The sequence below is a fragment of the Drosophila novamexicana genome, unplaced genomic scaffold (genome assembly GCF_003285875.2).
Source record: "Drosophila novamexicana strain 15010-1031.04,08,12 unplaced genomic scaffold, DnovRS2.1 tig00001340-arrow-arrow-pilon, whole genome shotgun sequence".
In the NCBI taxonomy this organism is placed as follows: domain Eukaryota; kingdom Metazoa; phylum Arthropoda; class Insecta; order Diptera; family Drosophilidae; genus Drosophila; species Drosophila novamexicana.
The window spans coordinates 736,364-757,804 of NW_020824850.1; the positions used below are offsets into that span (position 1 = coordinate 736,364).

General features: G+C 38.8%; 1 protein-coding gene across 9 annotated transcripts in view; it reads right to left on the minus strand.

Annotated features, from left to right (window-relative positions):
• Positions 1-21,441, minus strand: part of LOC115767174 (phosphatase and actin regulator 4) — a 94,161-nt gene that overhangs the window by 14,224 nt on the left and 58,496 nt on the right. Inside the window, exon 1 of one of the 9 annotated variants that reach the window (XM_030711362.1) lies at positions 18,360-19,162. The exons of 7 other annotated variants lie outside the window; for them this stretch is intronic. In XM_030711362.1, coding sequence (XP_030567222.1) covers positions 18,360-19,110 — 751 coding nt within the window. In that variant the 5' untranslated portion in view covers positions 19,111-19,162. Of the gene's footprint in view, positions 1-13,200; positions 13,263-18,359; positions 19,163-21,441 lie in introns of those variants that run through there. One more of the 9 variants, XM_030711363.1, reaches the window with a different exon arrangement.

Genomic DNA, 21,441 nt, shown 5'->3' on the forward strand with positions numbered 1-21,441 from the left:
GAGTCGCCCACACAAGATACATTGGGGCAGCCAGCACCTTGACAGGCGCGCCGGGCAGTGTTGAAAATTAATTTAATTTTCATTTTTCACTTGATGCCAACCTTCGCCTCCGCCCCTCTTACCGCGCTGCCCACGACGGCCGAATTCATGGGGATTTGTTTGCATTTGAATTCAGTTGCTAAGACGGCAACAAATCTTTTGGCTAATCGCATCAAAAATGCGGCAGTGGCAACGACAAAAATATTTTAAGACTATTTATAGGCTCTACAGTTTTCCCCAGAGTGTGTCGGTGTGAGTGTGCGAATTTGTGTGTGTGTGTGAGTGGCTTATGCTTGAGTAAGTATTTTGCTTTTGATTTTGACTATGGGCCATCCGGCCGTTCGACCTTCACCTTTATACACAATTTCGTTCATGGTATGCTGTTGCTCCAGACGCTAAGCTCAAATTGTTTATTTATGCGCTGACTTTTTGTCCATTTGCTGTTGTTGTTGTTTGTGCACACACAATTTATACATAAAGTAAACTTAATTTATTTTTAATCGCCATTTAATTGGCTGCCCGCTGTTTTCTTTAGACTCGAAATTGCAGCATTAAGAAACTTTTAATTGCTGCTAAGGTATTTTTCGGTCTGCTGCTGCACACACACACACACACACACATATATATTATATACAATCTGGCCTGATCTGATGTGGGCTTGTTTATTTTTCACTTTGCCTTTAAACTCTCCGAAATGCCAAACGCATTTGCACCATCCACCGCGATTGTGGGCCAATGTGTCGTCGACATTGCCATCGTCTCGCCTCGGCTGGTCCGCGCCTACGCCACATAAAAATACCTATATTGAAAATAAACATTCGCCGAAAAGGGCAAAGTTCATTGAAAGGTACGTGTGTGTGCACTGTACTTATAAGCTGGCAGCTTTAGGAGTTGCTGCTCCCCAATCGAGTTGTGCTGAGCCAAAGTGGCCTGACAGCTGCCTCAAGGAATGACAGGCTCCTCCAACAACAAATAAATGCGGGACTCTTGAAACTGCAGACATCTTGAATTACTTTTGTGACAGCCGATTTGATTAAAACGGATGGCAAATATGCACGCGAGAAATCTAAATATTTGCACATATATTTAGAAGAATTTAAAAACACATTTCAACTGATTTGCAGAAAGCAGCATCAAGCGGCATTGGAATATGTTCTTCTTCTTCCAATACCACAATTAATTGCCACCACCATATACTTGACAGCCAGACCAGGAATTAAGTTTCAACGAAACAAATAAAGCAAATTAATATAGCAGCCTCACAGAGGGATGGCGGTAGCTATAAAATGAAAGATACTTGATCTGTTTATTCTAGAAGCTGCATATCAAATTTGGCGACTCTAGAAGAAGACAGAGAAGATGCTTCCTTCTGCATGTCAGCCAGCACGTAGCACATTTACTGACAATATTAGCAAAGTGTAAGGAATGTAAAAAATTTAATTGAAATTGCTTTCTCTACCATGTACATTAATATGAATAATATTGCTGCCTGATGCGCATCAGTAAATATTTCTACACATTACACAATTTGTATCTCATTTATAATTTAAAAGCAAATGTAATTTGATGTGTCAATAAACCCATGTTGATGACTTTATTCAAAGTTTTTTACGAGCACCTAAGCTCATTATTATTCATAGGGGCTTTTAAGCTGAGCTAAAAGTCACTAATTGAAAATCAACTTGGCACAAGTCGAAGTAAATCATTTAGTTTTCTTTGGGCTTAACGTATTACCTATTGTCATTTTATCCTCTCTCTCTATCTCTCTCTCTCTCTCTCTCTCTCTCTCTCTGCCCCAGCTTAGCCGGACACAGTTTAAATCAGGCAACATCGTTGTTCATCGCGCCTGAACAAAAGCCTATTAAAATTACAAATTGTTCAGTTGTACGCTAATTACCCAAAATCAACAAGCGAAAAATGAAATCCTTTTCCCAAAACCTTTTTTGGACTCTGGTCACACTCAATTAGAGCGTTTTGGGCAAAGTGTCGAAAACAAAATGTTTCACAATGCAACATTTTCGAATTACTTAATTGAGCTCGTTTGGCAACAAAGCGTCAAAATTTGTGTTTGGACTGCGCAAAAGACGGTCGTTGAAATTAAATTTTAATGGCAGTTGACAGTTTTGACGGCCCAGCCCCACCGCAGTACCACAAGCCCCCCTAAAATATTCTGCTTTGCCTCTTAGACATATTTTATGGCAATTTTTCGACCACTTGATATATTATAATAATATGTCTTGAGACGAAAATGTTTGCTTAAATACCTTATTTATTTTTAATTTTCTTCTTTTTTTTTCAGCGTCGCCACAAATTTACGAGCGGCAAGCGACGAGTAACGAGAGCGGGCGAACATTTTTAGCTTTTACTTTCTTAATTTGATAGATGAAATCAGCGCAAAGTTATGCAAAGAACCCGAGAAAATCCGACTAAATATGCGAGCAGAAAAAAAAAGAAAGTGAAGGAAGTAAACATGCAAGAAATTTAATTTTTTGAAAAGGTCTTCTGAAAGGTGCGTAAATCCTTGTAGGCCCTGTACACTGGCCTACTCCAACCAACTGATTTATGGGCGTTAAAATTGGCGCATGTCGTAAAGAAACGAGGCCAATAACATTTAATTTTGGTCGAGACAAGCCCCAATAGCAAAAGCAGAAAAAAAACCAAAGTTGATGGAAAACTGTTTGGACGAACCCGCATAAAAACCGAAAACCGCTTAAAGTAGAAAATAATGCCATGAAAATAAAAATGAACTGTCGGGAAAGAACAACTGAGAGATACAGAGAAAGAGTGATATAGAGATAGAGAGAGAGCAAGAGAGAGAGAGAGAGAGAGAGAGAGAGAGAGAGAGAGAGAGAGAGAGAGAGAGAGAGAGAGAGAGAGAGAGAGAGAGAGCAAAAGAGATAGAGAGTGGGTGGATAGAGTGCACAAAAAAAAAGATATGCCAAAGTTGTCTAAAGTTCGTGGCTCGCAACTTGAGTTGTGGTTGCCAACATAATCAAAGGATCCGTATAACAAAAACATTTTGAGCATGGCAAAAAGTTTACGAGCTGTACACTCAAACACACACAACACCAGGCACACCCTCACACACAGACACACGTGTGCGGTGCAGAGGTGTTAAATTTATAGACGCTGAAAAGTAGGCAACACAAAATGCGCCAAACAAGGCATACATTTTTCACAAAATGCTCGACATAAAAATAAATGAAAAACGCAGCGTGTATTTCTCAATTTGGTCCCTATACAGAGCAAATTATTGCTTAACAAATTTCAGCAGAATTACAAGAGTTATTTCTGCGAAATTTGACTTGAAAAAAAACTGTCTGATAAAGAATTTTCATATAATGAAATTCTAGGAAATAATGCAAGCGATTGAATTAAATGAAAAACACGTCTTCTTACCCAATTAAATTTTCACATACGACCATTTATTTACGGATTTCCTTAGAAATGCAAGAGTTATTTCGTAAAAATTGAGCTTACAACATAACAAAACGTAAGTAAAACTAAGAATTAACTTTTTGAAAGAAATTCAACACACAACAATATACGGAAAACACCTCCTCTTCTGCCTTTCAATACCCAATTCCTAATAAATACAAACTAAATATAAAAGTTATTTCTCTGAAATGTAACTCAGAACAAAATTATAAGAAGTTAAACAAAACAAGCACAGATTAATCAACAAAAGAGTTTTTCTGAGTAAGAAAGAAATACACACGAGCTATTTCTGAGGAATTGCACAGCAAATAAAAGTTCAGCATATGTGTGTGGAGAGGGCTTTTTAATAGAGGAATACAATTCATTTAGCACTTACTGACCGCAAATAACGTGAATAGCTCTCAGCAGAATTCACATAAAGAAATCACAGTCACAATCAGAAATACTTACACATATATAAACAAGGCATTCAAGGTGGAAACCTATCAAAGAGGATTTGTTGCCACGGCAACATGTAACTAAGCCTGACCCGCTGTCCCCCGTTGGCATCGCTTGTTTTAGCAGCTTTGGTGGAGGGGCTTTGGTTCACATTTAAGGTTTAAATTAAATGAAAGAAATCCTTTAATGTGCCTAGGCATGAGCAGGGCTATAAAACAGCCTACAGGCTAAAGCAACTCAGCCAGGCTTGGGTGGGTGGGCGTACGCCCAATCGAAAGACTCGGGCTAGGGTTAGCTGGCACGTGTGTTGGAGTGCTCGAATAACAGTAAACGTCTCTTTAACGCTGCCACTCTCGAGGCAAAATGGCCAAAGTGCTTTTCACACCCAATTTTTCGCACGCATGTTACAAAAACAACGCGAACAACAGCAGCAACAGCAACAACAATAAGGTAAATGTAGGCGAGCATCGCGAGTTAAATGCTTTTCTGGCATAAAACTTTGACAGCCAGGCAGCCCGAAAAACAACAATGGCACTTCAGCGCACACAGATACACACTCACGCACACGCGCACACACACACACACCTTCTCATGTGTCTTTACTGTGTTTGGCTACGTGCTCAAAGCTATTTTTTGTTATATTTAACGCGTCGCTCGAGTTATGATTACAATTTGGCCCAAACCAGCAAGCCCAGGCGCACATATCCACACACACACACACACACACGCGCGCGCGCACATTTTAGTTCACTTGTAAGCTCATATGTATGTTGGCCATGTCGAACACCAGTTTGGGCCATAAACTTGCTAGCCAAATGCTGCCTTTTGCCTTTGTATATATATGGGTATATTTGATATATGAGATCGGTTGGCGTGTGTGCAGACTATTAAATAACAGAATTTGTATGCGATGCTTGCATATTTCAATTAACTTAGTTTCCAGGTGCCGTATATATTGGTATTTGAAAAAGTGTACGACATGCAATTTTATCAAATAACTAACAAGCCAAAATGGCATCATTCATGCAAATCGGTTCAGTTTTAAGCTAAGTTTTGAATATCTGAAGTGTGGAAATATTTTTAAGCTTTATTTCGAAGAGTTTAAAAGTCAAGTATTGACTAGCTTGCAATCTGTTTTAATATATTCTTTAATGTTATTGCTCAAAAAGAATTTGAAAAAAAAAAATGAAATATATTTCCTATACGAGGAGGGTTCGATCCCCAAACTTTGTACTGTGAGGATAAGCCCCAAACAAAATACCTCTAGGCATAAAAATAGGTTCAGCTTAAACATTTAGAAATTCTCGACTAGCTCTTTCCTGTCAAAGTTTTTGTAGAGTATCTAAAGTGTGTACGCCCTGCTTGTGAATCCTAGCCTCATCAGTTATGTGTATACTTATTGCTATGCATAGCTGGGGCGTTGCCTGAGACTTCAATCAATAGCTGAAGGTCGCAGGCTCCTAAGCACAGGAACAAAAAGCCAGTAACCAAAAAAAAAAACAAAAAAAAAAATGATAAAAGCTGCTGCGTATTAATCATACGCCATGTGTTGTTGCTGGCACACACACACACACGCACACACACATACATAGGGAGAGCAATTAGTTGCCACATAAATTTGGGCCTTTTGAATTATGTAGCATTTGAACAGATACTCTCTATCAGCAACAGGACGCGTCAGGCTAAGCCGTAAATTGCTGCAGATTGCCAGCGGAAGTGGGCAGAGAACATGAATAGCAAAGAGGGGAAAAAAAAAACACATTCCCTGCTGGGACCGAATGTTGCTTTAAGATGTGATAAATTGGCAATAATATTTGGCCAACAGCGGAAGTTGGCAAGGTCAGCCAGCAGCAGTGTGACGATGATGGCCAATGAGATGATGAAGATGCGACGGCCTGACCGTTGTTTATTTGTGGCCAAATTCTGTTCTGGGCTTGCGAGTAAATAAACGATGCCGATTCGATGACAGGAAATGCGTTGTTTTAACGTCCGAAATTGACATAATTAAATAGAAATTATTTATGACAATATTTATATCAAGAATTTTTTCGTAAGGAATCATAAATTTAAGCTAAGTATGAGGAATATTTCAACGCCAGGCCATACACTGCCTGCTGCCGCATGATTGATGGTGCCAAGGGCCATGAACAAAAGCTGCCCGCTGCACTACTCAAGACACAGAGTTGTATTTGGCGACCAAATGTCATCAACTGATCAGGCTGATGATTAATGATGCAACACTTGCAAACTGATTAATCACAGCTAGAAAAACAATTCAAGATTAAAGAGCGCAACATACGAATACTAAGGAAATGTTTAATTTCCTTTAATTTTATCTTTTGTGAATTTTTGGTATTATGCTCCAAGCAAAGGATTAATACGCCCACCTGCCAAGTAATCTTTGTGGTCATAAATTTTGTTTTGCATTCATCAAATAAGTTGGCAATTCACAAAACAACAACTGATTTGATTTATATTTATTTGTTTTTTATTCCTAGCCATTTTCATAAAGCTATTTGTGCAGAGTCGTTAAAAGATACAACAAAAATCCGAAATGCCTAGTTGTTTGCCAGCCTTTGTTGCTGTTGTTGTTTATGTGAAAATATTTGTACAAGTTTTTGGCACAGTTGATGTCTTTTTGTTATATTTTTATTATATTGTTTTTTTTTATATGGCAATCAAAGAATTTAAGCCAAGTAAATAAAACATATGAATTATGTGTTGGTCGACATATATTTGCGACAGGTTTGCTTGCGTCACAGCGCCAGAAGAAAGAAAAGAAAAAACATATAAAACTTATCTAGTGGGGAGTGCTCGACTAGGAGATACCCGGAAGCCGACGACGTGATGACGTTAGGGATATTTGAACTATATTCTACTTCTGCACACTTTATGATGTGGCTATGCATATGCTTCCCTTTGGGAGCTGTCCACACTATTCTCCAAATTTAATGAATGTAAGAATCAACATTTGAACATGAGCTTTTCTCTTCAAGATTGGAGAAAATGCAAGGAGTTTACCAAAAAGTAAAATATTCTTAATTCGCAGACACTATACGTGCCAAGTTCTATGGAAGTAGCTCTCATGTTATTCGAATTATGCTCAGAAAACCAAATCTCAACATCGATAATGATCGCTATTGTAAGAAAATACATCAGAAGACAATAAAATCAGTCTGCCTATAGCTTACGAGAACTTACAATTAAAATTGAAAGTCAAGAATTTGTAGAATTTGTACAGATGGACAGACGACAGAAGGCTAGATCGCCTAAGCTCTTCGTTCTGATAAAGAATATATAAAATTATAAACAAATTTCTTTCTGTTTGCCCGTCACACACATTTTTACAAAACTTTATACCCTAATCAACACCTTTAATAATTAATAGAAATATCTCGCAGCTAAGGATTGCCAAAATGAATCATGGGCTCATTGGTCTATTTATAAAACAGCTCGAAATACTCTTCGAGTGAGTCAATGTGTCACATGCACAAAACAAAATAATTATAATTATAATATTCATTATGAATAATAAATAAATAGACGCCAAAGACCTACACAGTATATAAATAGCGAGCTAGCCAAAAATATATATAAATATATATGTATATATATAGTTATTTTTTGACATGCCAACATCCTCGTAATACCCACAAGTTCATTAACATGTAAAAAGCGTTGAGAACAACAACGAGAGCGAACATAGAGCATATTAGAGAACAAATGCGCCTTTGTTGAAGGTGAAGTTCATTAAAATTCCGCGTCACTCAGAAAACGCGAAACAAATGCGAACGAAGCGTAACGATTGGGTGAAGGTCGCAGTCCGACACAGTCCAAAAAAAACAAGCCGAAAACCGAAAGCCAAAAACCATAAAACAAATTCATATAGTTTATGGTACGTTCTGCTTCTTCCTGCTCTGGCGCATTTATATTCTTGGCCAACATCGTCAGCATATTTAGCGACCTGCTGGAAATTTGTATTTGTGTTCCATTTGGCAGCTGTTGGTTGTTGTTGTTGTAGCTGGTTTGTGGGTGTCGATGACGTCGCCTCAACGCCCGCGGCCGCTGACGTTGCAAATATGCGAGTGTGCGGAAATGCGTGCACAAACCCCACGGATTAGCTCAGTCGGACTGCAGATTTCTTTGACATGTTGATGTGGAATAAGATTCACGGAGCAAGAAATGAAACAACGATGAGCTCACGGGGAAACGATAGCAAAATATCTCGATATATGCGCGTATAGATTCCAATTTAATTGAAAATTGTGTAGAGAAGCATTGCGTTTAATAAGTTGGGATAGGTTCGAATAAGATTAGGTTAGTTTGGGTTAGATTAAGTTGCTTCAAAACATAAAATTGTCTCGCCATGAGAATATAATTTTTATATAATTTTGTTCAATTGGTATAATTTAATAAAGTTCTGTTTGCGACAATTTATATTACACTTTGCCGTATCAATCAAAGAGAACTAAAGAACTCTACCTGAAGGTATTTTTTAATAAATGAAGTATCCCATTAAGTAGTTAGGCCCATTGCCTTGACTTGTTCTCAAAAAAGCATTTTGGCCAATTAGACTTTCAAAGAACATTCGCGATTGCACTTCACTTCCATATAGATATTTCTATACACCTCCCACGCATATCATTGTTACAGTAATATTTCGCTCAGCATTTGGATCATTAGCGGTAAGGTAATTAAGCCGCAATCAATCAAGGCTAAGTAACTTTTGTAGCCAAATTACAAGTTATCTGTGCCTGCTCTTGAGCCAACTAATTTGCTTTGGGCATCTAATTGAATTGAGTTCTTTCTGTGTGTGCGTTTCAATAACTTTGATAACATTGTTTCTTGGCTGCGAGAAAATCAACCAAAAGAAGAGAAAATGTAATTAAGCCGGCCTAGGGCTGGCGCTTGATGAACGTGTCTCTTAGCCACAAAACAACTTCCTATTGTGCCTACATAAATCAAATGCAAAGATAGGCAATCCAGTGTTGAACAATGCCTCAAATAGAAATGATGGCAACATATGTGACAGTGGCTCACCATGTGGCATGCATCATAATTTACAAAAGTGCTAACTTTGATAAGCGAATGCAAAACTAACCGCAAAAACTTTTTCTATGGCCACAAACGAAAATTTCTGTGAAAATTTGCCAACGCTTGACAGTCATTAGGTTGTGAAAAATGTTTTACTGCTCACGCTGATGACAATCGTGATGATGACGATGATAATAATCATCAACAGATGGCGCACAAAAAGTGAAAGCCAGTGTCAAGGTCGCAAGGCATTCGCTGAAGGTCTGGCCATACGCAATATCAAGGGTACGAAATCTGGCTGAGACTGCATTTTATTGCATACTTTATGGTCAAGGGGTCTGCCGAACTGACCTTGACCAAAGGCTCCAATGAATAATTCAAAAGCTGAAAGCCACAAAGAAAAGCAAAACACCAGCGAAAATGATGCAACAAGAGAAGGCGGGCGAGGCAGAAAGATAGCCAGAATACGAGCTGACCTGTGGGCGTAATTGAAGAAGTATTTATATGAACTTAAGAAATGAAATTTATGCCTTATTCATTCTTCTCCTATTTAAGCAATGCTATGAATATTTTGCCCAAATATTCTTAAAATTATCATTCTCTACAATCATATTTTTACACTTTGAAAATAATCTTTATACAAAATAACAATTCTAGAGCAATGACAATAACTATCTAAAAACTTTCGACTATAACAAAAACATTTTAAAATTGTTATTTGTTACTTTTATAAGCGCAATAATATAGTGTACGCGTTTAACATTAAATTTAAAGCTAGCACAAATAAATACTTTTAAATGGTTATCCGAATTTTCTTTTCTTTCGAAACCAAACACACCCTTTTTAATCCTTGAAAAGCAGCGCATAATACGCTGAGCCTACAGCAAAAGGAAGACCATAAAAAGCGCAGGCCAAGAAGAAATTATGCAATGCAAGGGAAAAAAACCCCTCACGGCACAAAAAGGGGCGGCAAAAATAAATGTAGTATAAAGAAGATATATAAATGATGTGTATATATTATATGTCTTATATAAAGCAAGAACAAATGCAAACGCATTCAACTTTGATTTACTTTATTTTTTTTTTTGGGGGCCCAGCTTTTCGCAGAGGTCGCAGCTGTCTGCCTGTCTGTCTGCCTGAGTCCTTTGGGCTACCTCAAAGAAAAGGGTTAATTAAAATTGTGCGTTGTACGCTTTAAGACTTCGATGTTGAGTACCAAAGCCTTAGAAGGAACTGAGTGCTTTTTGAGTATTTTTCAATATATATTGCTTGTACGCAACTCGAGAATTTTGTGTGTGTAAGCTTCTTACAAGTTGTCGAGTCCAATCAACTAAAAGCTGCCCAGAACTACTTTGTAACTGACGACCGAGAGTCACGTCCCGAGGATGCACAATGGGCGGGTCCTGTTTTTTTTTTCTCCTTTTTTTCAGCAGGAAGTCGACATTGAGTTGCAGGAAATTAAAATTTAAACCAAAAATATGCTCAAGCCGGCAACTTGGCATTAAAATGAATTACGAAGTGTGACGCAGACCAAGACTGAGCTAGAGATAGCGAGAAGAATACAGCCAGAGGGCCGTAGAGAAATAGAGATAGATAGAGATAGAGAGAGAGAGAGGGCGAGATATAGACGCTGCCTAGGCGGAAGCGCTTAATTTGTGCCCGACCCAGGCCTGTCGCATTTTCATTTGAATTTTTAATTTCTAGTCTGTGACAGTTTTTGCATTAGTTTGACACGTGAAGCGTGGGACGAGCGGGCTTTGGGCGTTGTGTTTGCGGTGGTGCCCTGAATTATATACGCCACTGGCATCTATTTAAGTGAGTGAAAATTTTTGCTGGCTATTACATAATATAGGAACACCCAACCACCCACACACCTCGCTCCAACTCTCGCACAGCAGCTGACAAACATTGTGCAAATTTTCAACGCAAATTGTTGAAAGCGAGCTTCGCATATTTCATGCACAGAAAGAGATAGGCAGCTTTGTGCCCAGTTAGTTTATACGAAGGAGACAAACTGATGTGCGAAACTTTTTGGGGCTTTTTCGTGCTTGCAAATTTTATGCAAAAATAAAAATAGTATAAAAAGCCGTAGAGTGGCGGTTAGTAAATAAAATTTGTTGGCTTTAACAATGCAGGCAAAAAAAAAAATAGGAATAACTAAAATAAAGACATATTTTATAGTTAGAGGCGTAGAGAATATGTTGGCTAGTCTGTCTTTTATATATACAACATACACAAAGTTCGTATTCTTTGTTTCTAATGGAGCCGATTTTAATTTAAAGATAAGTGTTGAAATATTCAACAAACACAGCATGCAAACAATTTGAATTATGTGGCGTAGAAAATTAAGCAGAGTTTTCAGCGAAGCTACGAGGGTAAGAGAAATATGTGGTTGGGGGACAGGTGGCGCAAAAGGCAGGCAGACATAGATAAATAGGCATCAAATTAGTTGGCTTTAGCTGATATTTGCACGTCTCACTTGTTGCAGCCATGAACTCATGTTCATAAAAGTGAAATGGAAAGGCTGCGTAGATTTAAAGGGATTCAACCAGAAGAGAAAGCTTAACATGTCAAATTCTATGTAATATAAAATGTTAACAGTTGACATGTCGAATTCTATGTAATTTAAAATGTTTACAGCTGTTAAATATTAAGCACTATGTAACATAACATATGTACATATTAATATAGTAAATGTAAATTGAGACGTCAATACATGATTAGTTTTCACATCATTTTCTACGTCGAAACTTTGTTTTTAGTGTCAACTTTACATGCTGCCACAAGCTCTAGATTCTACATACGTGTGGCATATGTGGTTTTTGATTGAAATGCTGCTGTCAACTTGATGCCAAAGGACATGCGACAGCAGTTACCATAAACGGATGCTTCTGCTCGTTTCAGCAGAACCGCAAAATGCTAAACGCAATCAAATGTAACGTTAGAGCAAACAATGCGCACAAAATGGCGGTACAAACACGCACACACGCACACACAGTGGGGGAGGTAGAGAATACAAATACAAATACAACTGAACAAACCAACAGGACGCGCTGTGTGCGCGTTGACTGCTTGGGCGTGTACTGATGGGCAGGCCATCCTGCTGCTGCTGCTGCTGCGGCTACTGATGTGGCTGCTGGCGTGTCCTTCAACAAAGTTGACCTTGCACTTGCCACTTGCTGCTGCCGGATGTTGATTTTTCCGTTCTCTTCTTTTATTTTTTAGCTGAACTGTGTGCAAGGACGCAGTAAGCTGATAAACTCACACAGACAGCAGAGCAGAGGCGACACACATGACTGCGTCCACGTGCCGCATAAAAAATGCATGGAAAAGTGCGTAAAGTTTGCGTCGCCAGGCCCAAGGATCAGTTCTGCCAAACGTATACACACACACGCCACGCCCCCCGCTGCCTGCTGTTTAATTACACATTTTGTGCAATGCAAATTTTGTATGCACAGTTTTTTTTTCACGGCTTTTGGCACAGCGCCAGCGCACACACATGTGCATGCAATTGTTATGTAAAACTATCAAAAATGGCAATTTAAATGCCGCCCAAAAAAGTAGGCTATGAAAAAAAACGCAAACTACATTTTTGATTGCAGCGCACATGTGTGTGTGCGCCCGTGTGTGTGTGTGTTTGGGACTGAGTAATTCAATTTAAATTGTTTTACAAAATGTTTGGCATGCCACGAGCACTGCTTATCGTTACAACGAGCGCTGTCAAAATGAAATTTGCTACAGAAATGAAACTGGAATTCTCCTAAGGAGGGTGCCGGGGAGCAAGGAGCTGCAGCTCCTGTTGACCAGATTATAAACTTGCAACATAAATAAGCGCATTGCTGGCTGGCATTAGATTACGGAAAATAAACCAAATCGACTCGGACGCAATCTCAGCAGCAGAAATTGCAAATAGTTTTCGTTTTGTCAAGGCATTTGCTTCCTCTCTTTTTTTTTTCTATTATGAAGTACCAAAGCAAAGCAGAAACTTGAGCAGGAGAGAGCACAAACAAAAAATGAAGGCAAAAGCTGTCTATAGTGTAATTGATTACAGCAGAGCCACAGCCACAGCCAGCTAGTATTGATAGCTACTTGCACCCAACCGTAACTAACTTTGGACACATTTTGATTAATACCCACACTTACACGCACACACACACACTCAGAGAGTGAACAAATTGTTTGCTGTATTTTCAATTCTTTAAGTTTTGCACCAAGCAAAACAGCTGCGAAACGTGAAAGTTGCTTAATTTACGCTCATACTTAGCTGCATTTTTGTACTTTGTATATTTTGAGATCTTGTTCATGTGACTCACCTGGAAATATAGAGAAAAAAGATGTGGAAATTAGTATCAAAATATATAGACATTAATTTTAAAATTAAAATCAAGTTTCCAAAAAAAAGGCAAACATTTCCTATTTCAAAAAATTAATATGAATAATCCCAAATAAATAAAAATATAACTAATTAAATAAAAACAAAATGGAAGAAATGAAAGTTAAACTAAATAAATAAATATATATAATATTCGGCAAAAAACCAATTTTAATTTTCCAAAAAAAAACTGTTCAAAAAGCTTTTATATAAAATTTGTAAATTCGAATAATAAAATATTTAATAAATGAAACCCAAAATGTTAATTTCCAAGTATAAATTTAATCTTTCAATCTAATCCAATTTCAGGTTCTAGTGCATAAAACTTTATCTCTAAGAGTATATTTTCCAAGACCAACAATTATGAAACCTATAAAAAGATTAGAAATTTAGCACGTAATTTGCATTTTTAACAACTTGTCCCCTTCTCTTACTCTAAATGTCCGCACACTTTTGTTACCCAGCTGAAGCGTAAAATTAAATTGTAGCACGTAGCCAAGTGGCACTTAAGTTTTGTAATTAACTAATTAAAAATGTTAATCAATACACATTTATGTAATTAATACGAGAGCATCAACTCATGCTCCGTATAATACTTGCGTTCAGAACTTAACCAACACTTGGGGATCGGGGCACACACAAACGCCTGGCCGGACCAGGCTGTTGAGACTTTATTTAATCGACTTATAGACACCATGACAGCCGCAAAATTTATCGCCTGGTTGACAGCCAGTTGGCTGCGGTAGGCCTGGCGTTGACTTCAGCCTGACTTTTATGCTGTGGCGCATGGCTGAACTTGAGAGCGTGTAAGCGTAAAAAGTCTCAACCAGTCACGCACTCAATTAAAAGGCGCTCGACACACACATATATTTACCTGCCTCATCCTACATTCCCCGCCTGCTTGCAACTTTAGCCATAATGTTAACGGATTATAGCGCCAAGTGCCCCAGTTTTCATTCGATGTGGTTATAAAAACTGGCATTTGCATTTAATTATTTAGCGAATCAATAGGTAAGGGTGTGTGGGTGCGTGTGTGTGGGTGTGCACGTGTGGGTGTGCACGTGTGTGCGTGGGTGTGCACGTGTGTGTGTGGGTGTGCACGTGTGTGTGTGGGTGTTGTGCCTGAGGAGCATACTATACTATACTTATAGTTATGCAATACGGCAGCAGCTTTTAGCTTGCCCCGAGAGTCCACAAAAGTTTTTTGTGGCAACTTCAATGCCACATTTACCAATTGCCTCGAGATGTGCTGTGCATTTCTTTCGCGATACTTTTAGGAGTCACCCAACTCCCACGACGCCTTCCCTCACACGACCCGCCCACGCTTGTTGCACGTGCAATGTTAAATGCAATTCTGGTCGAGTTTCTTAAACATTTTCAACACTGGGTTTTCAGCACAACATTCCTTTGGGTACGACCAAAGTGCACTTAAAAGTTAGTCTACAACTAAACTCGAAACTTTTCAATTAACTGCCAATTAATTTGTATCCCCAGCCCCATCTTCAACGCCAACCTTAGTTGCAACTTAGCAAAGTTCAGCTAGCAGCAGACCAAAGCCATCAACGATATTAAAATTCGTTGGCTTTTGTGTGTGCACCTGATTGGAATTTGCATCATTCAAAGCAACGATGAATAAGCATCCATTCAATTTGATAAGGTTGTGTGCAGGCCATGGAACTAACTTTGAAAGCAGGCAGGACTAAATATGAATTATAAAAGCTCTATATATAAAATATTTCTATTGAGAGATTTATTATGGGTTCAGTAATACGGACAATAAATGAATTACTCTTCTACGAACTCGATATGCAGAATTTAATTAAACTGAAAATGTAATGAGTATGAGTAGGGTAACAGTTAAGTCTACTACCTTACTCTGCATCAAACTGTTTAAAATGCAATGCAAGAAGCTAACTCCATTGGCTGATCACATTTTCGCAATTTCCCCACAAACATTTTTTTTACAGGGTATAGGGTATTAAAATCGCTTGCTGTTTAATTGCTTGTACTCTGTGAATTTCAATCGATAGTTTTTCAATACAGAATGTTTACTAATTACTTTGAAAAGCCCGCAACGGGAGATAAGTTGACCGCATCTAATCCGCTTTCATTGGAATTTACAATTCAATTCATAGACCAACACTTGACTATGTTGGAATCGAATAGTTTGCCGCTGCATTTGACTCGGCTGAACTACGGTATTATGCTTCAGAATTTGTTTGCTTGGGGTGCAGCGATTTGGCCAAAATACTGTTGCCAGTTATGCGCTATGCAAAAGATTTGAATAGCGAAATGAATGGCTGATGATGCCACTGATTGAACTAAACTTGTTAAACAACTGACTGACTGATAAACCAACTGATAGACTGAATAAAATGAACTTCTAACACAACTGACTGTTTGTCTAGCTTAACTGAAATTATTGAACAACTGACTAACTGATTGACCGACTGAATGATTGAATGACTTAATGACCGACTGACTGAGTGAAGTTGACTTGTTAAACAACTGACTGACTGATTGGCCAACTGATTGACTGACTGAAGGTATCATCTTAAGCTACTTACAAACAATGACTAACTGACTAATTAACTGATTGACCGACTGATTACAACTGATTGACTGATTGATCAACTGAATGATTGTAGTGAACGTCTTAAGCCACTGGCAGACTGACTGATTGACTGACCGACTAAGGTAGGCTTGCCCAACTAGCTAACTAATTGACCGATTGACTGATTGCTGGACCTGTTGAGCAACTGACTGACTGATTGACTGAATGAGTGACAGGCTGACCGAACTGAACTTCTTGAACAACTATCTGAGTGAAGGACTGAGTGATTGGCTGACTGACTTACTAACTGCTTAAACTGGACTTGTTGAAAGCAGATTGACTGACTAACTAAACTGTACATGTTGAGCAACTGAATGATTGACTGATTCTGACTAACAGGCCGAACGGTCGACTTACTGATTGTTTGACTAACTAAATGAATGTGCAGCCTGAGCTTGAACTTCCGACTAATTCCTCTTGTTGTATAGCCATACAGTTTTCGCTCGAAAATGCTGCCCAAATTTTCATCAAAATTTTCCTGCAGCCTTGCCGCTGGCAAGGAATGTTGTCTGTTGTTCTTGCAGGGGTTGCAGTTTGTTATGCAAGATTTGTTGCATTATTAGATAACCATGTTACTCAAAAGGTTGGCAATGCACACAAAAGAATGCTGCATGAACTTTGGATATTATGGAAATTGGAATGAATCAGAAAATCAGTAGTGAGATGCTTTGCATAATGAAGCGAACATTTGTAACATGCTGCTACAGATGTAAGCGCTTGGAGCCAGGCAATCTTTTTTAACCACTTTGTGGGCCTCAACAAGCGCCACAATAATGGGGTAAATCGGCGACAGATTCAACACCTACAGAAATTTTCCATTTTCGCATTGCCCGTGGCGGCATCAGGACGATAACATTTCAGCAGCTCGATGTATATGTGCGCAGCTTGTGGCACATATATATATATACTAGAAATGCAATCAGATATTGAACGGCAATTGCAATTGCAACTTTTACTTATTTTTATTGACATTTAGTTGCTGCTGTTATCCTGCGGCCTACAATGTTCAACATTTGCGTGTCGACCCCAATGGCAAGCTTCAGCTGAGCGCCAGTGCAAATATGTATGCAGTTGATATTGAAGAAGGCAGGCTGGCACGCAGCACACACACACACTCACACGCTCACCAAGTGTCCATTGGATGTCAAACATCAAATAGCTGTTTGGGCTTACAAATAAGCATGAAGCAACGCAAAGTTTACGCAAATATGAGCATTACATGGGACATAGCAGCAGCTGCTGCTGCAACAACCACCACGACAAGACCATAAACAACAACCACATTTTCAATTAAGTTGCAAGCTGCACACGCGTTCGGCTTAAGTCTAATCCCCTGACCACGAATCAGCATCAAGCTTTAGCAGCAATTTGACGACCTACACGCAACGAACCCCAACCTCAAGTTTCTCCCAGCTCCAACTGCTCCAACCGCTATTGGCTTTATGTTCGCGCTGCAGCATAAAACATTCACGCATTTAATGTGGCTGCGGCAAATAAAACCCACCAGGCACCAAGTTTCCATCGAATTTTCAAACAGACACGTGGCATAGGCAGCAAGAAGAGAGCTTCAGCAAAAACTTCAGTCAGCACGTCACGCATTAGTCCATGGTGTATATAAAGCATCCACTTAAGACACTGTTTTCTATAAAATATGAATAGCAAGCCTTGGGTAACAACGAGAAGGGAATAAATATATGGCTGCATTTCGTTAGATTGAGCTCTAGGAATTATGTAGCAGCACGCTCTGTTAAACAACTTCTGCATTTATTATACAATTAAAATGCAATTTTCGGGGTATGTAAATTAAGACGTTTACCAGAATGTATATGTATCAAATAATAAAGCTTTAACTTCCCAAATGTTATTATTATGGGTAAGTTGACTAAGGTGTAATAAAAATATTAAATATGTAGATGAATTCGAGTAGATGCATACCAAATTAAGATATTGTATCTAACTTGAGACCAACTAAAACTATTGATTATGGTTGGATAGGATCTCAGTTAAGGCCTAGATCCCTATAAAAGCCAAGAAAGTCTGTTTACAATCTGTGACTTAGTAAAAAGATTGAAATGCAGTAGGCCACAATTTTTAGCAAACTCTTCTCTTTTTCAGCATGTTAAGAAAGATATAGCCTCAATCATACGACTCGCTGAATGAAGACAGCAGGAAAAGGGTTTCTCAAATATTTGTAGTATTTCTTCTGTCTTTCAGCATGCGTTGAGGAAGGCAAAGCAAAGCATCCTTACGACTAGCTGAAAGACAGCAGAGAATATCTTCAAAATTAGAACTAGTAAAACATTGTAGGTCACCCATCTCACGTAAAGTAATATATAGTATAAAGAGTGGAGACATGTTGCTGGTGGGATAGTCCCACAATTTGCAACTAGACCCAACCCTTGAATTTGCAGTCCCTTTGCTTACCTACTAAACTCCGCTTGACTGTGCCACGTGGCTTGCTGCTGCTGATGGTGACGGCAATTGTTGCCGTTGTCTTGGGCTTTAGCTTGGGTGCCAACGCAAGGGGCTTCTGCCTGCCGAGCGGTGGGGGCGGCAACGGCAACGGCAGATCCTGCGTGGCGCTGGGCAGCGCCGATGTTGAGACCGAGGTGCTGGCACGCTTATAGCCTTCGGTGAGAAATGCGGGCGGCGGTGTTATGGGCGGTGCCGGTATATACAGCTTCTCATCCACCGGCGAACTGGCGGCAGTGCTGGGAGCCGTAATCGATTCGCGCAAACGAAAGCCGCCGCTGCCGCCGCCGCCAGGCTTCAGGCTCATGGTTTGGCTGGCATGGGAGCCGCTAGCGGCCGTGTGGCTGCTGGCGCTGCTCTCATTGCAATAGAGCTCCAGATGATGCTTGTCGCAGCGTCGCCGCCGGCGTATATTTGGCGCAATTGTCTTCATTTTGGGGCCATGCGCGCTACCGGAGGCGGCAGCCGATGCCGCCGAGCGAGAGCTGGAGGAGGGGCTGCCGTCTTTGGAATTGACGCGTATATAGTGTACACGAAAGATGCGTACAGGTTGCTTAGATTGTTGTTGTTGCTGTTGCTGTTGCTGTTGTTGTTGTTGCTGTTGTTGCTGCTGTTGCTTTTGCTGCTGATGCTGCTGTAGATACTCCTTGTAGGTCTGCTTGCGCGGTGCTTGAAGGCTGCACGCGTTTTCGTATTGCAGCATTGATTTGCCGAATCTTGGCGTAGAGCTGATAACAATTGTTTGCAGTATATTGCAAATATGTTTTTATATAGTATTATTTATAATAATTTATATTTAAATATATGTCGTATATATGTTTATTTATATGTATGTCTTTCGTATATTTATAGAAAATAGTAACTTTTTTATATGTATTATTCTCGTTAAATTAGTTTGCCTTTTAAAATGGAAGCTTTCAATTGCTGCGTTTGTAACTTTGTTTGCATTAATTTGTATAATGTTTCTGCTATTGCTGTCTCTATTTCCGCTGCTAATGCTGTCTCGCTCGCGCTTTGTATATTACTTGGCTTTGGAAGTTAACAAATATTTGCATAGTTCGGTTTATCCTTCTGCTCTTCTTTTGTTAGCATAATAATTTGACTAAATATTTATTTGGATTTATTTTGTATATAATATATATGTATTTGGCGTTGATTTTTTATATGCACATCTAATAACAGTTATGTATTTGCTTGTAACTATTTAAATATATATATGTATGTATGTATATATTAAAAATAGTTTATATAGTATTTATTGACAACATGAATTCGAAGCGTTTGTTAATATTTTATAAATATATATTATATAATGTTGTTTCCGTTTGTTGTATACTTTAGCATAAATATTTGCGCTTTAATTAACTGTTTAAGTCAACTCACATCAATGTACTGAAAGCCTCTTTAACGCACGTCTTTTGTTAGCTTTTAAATCAATATAAATATATTTATATTTGATGTGTATATATGTAAATATATAATATTTCTGCTATATTATTGATTAATTTTATTAACGTTTTATCGTAGAGTTTAGTTTGTTTTCGTTTGTATTTTTAATTTAAAATTCTTTAAAATCGTAGTGTTGTTGTTTTTTTTTTTTGTTGCTGTTGTTGTTGTATTGTAGACTTCACTTCAAGCAGGAAACAATTTTCTGGTTGCTGTCGTTTTTTTTTAGTAACTTTATTTTGTCTTTCTTTTAGAAACTCTTGGAAACATGTTTTGTTCGGCTGCGCCTGTAAATTGAGCATGTCCTTTAATTGGATTTCTTCAGAGCCTGCCAATAAATTTCTATTGGCAGGCGATGAATGCAAATTTTGGCTCTCCAAAAACTTTCTCAGCGACTTAGTAGCTGTGCATGTGTCTGTATGTGTGTGTGTTTTTGTGTGTGTGTATTTGTGCCCGGCCCCTTTGCTGGAATTGCTAATCAAACAAATGCCACAGAACGCGCCGCAATGCTCATCATTATGTAAATGTTGATTTTTCATAAAATTAATGACTTGGCAGCACATTGGGGCAGGCTCTTAGAGAGCCAAGCGACCCGAGTTGGATTGGATAAAAGTTGATATTGATGTATTGGCATGTGCCCTATTGATAGCATTGAATCGTGCCCAAAATATTCGATTTGATTTTACGATGTGCCATAAAAAGACAAGAAGAAAAGAAACCCAAAAAAGCGAAATGGGCGTGCCAAGTAGTATAATTAAGCCAATGCCAGGCACAGGATCGACGAGCGTGAGTAATGTAATTTTGATGTTTGTTTGCTGCCCGACAAATTGAATCGCACAGCGATATAGCCCAGCATATACATAGTATATATATATATATATATATATATGAGATATTAATGTATATAGATGTATGTATCTATAGCTCAAGTCGGGAAAAGTCGCATATGGCCGCGTCGATTGAGGCATCCAATCAGCAATTGCGGCTGCGTTTTCTTCCATAACTTGTCAATCGGCAATGGATGAAAGGAATAAACCAATTGATATGGGTACGACACATTCATACCCTGTAAATAGCACAATATTTACTGGATACTCAAGGGAGTAAACAAATGGTCTATTATCGAAATTGCTTGATTACAGGGTATAAAGCTAAGACCACAGTACCTCTGCTTGATCGATTACAGGGTATGTGAGTTATATAAATAAACCATTTTTAAACCACACTCTCAGACTGAGTTAAGATTCCAGAATTTGCCAACTCTTTTTTAACTACAGGGTATTAAGCCAAGGCCTCAGTGTTTCCTCTCTTTCGATATGTGTGAGACATAAAAAATAAAACGTTTCAGGTCTCATTCTCAACCTAGGATTCACATTTTCCGGTTCTGCCAAGTCTAAGCCACACCCTATTGAGTCTCACTACTTTCTCATTTTCAATTACAGGGTATCCAACTAAAGCTGACACTTGTCAGCGCAGCGCAATCCACTTGTCATCTAGTGCAGGACAGAGCAAAAGAATTCCATTTGCGCGCAGCTATCGAGTTGCGTTCGTAATAAGCCAATCAATTCAGTGTCAGATGAACTGCTTC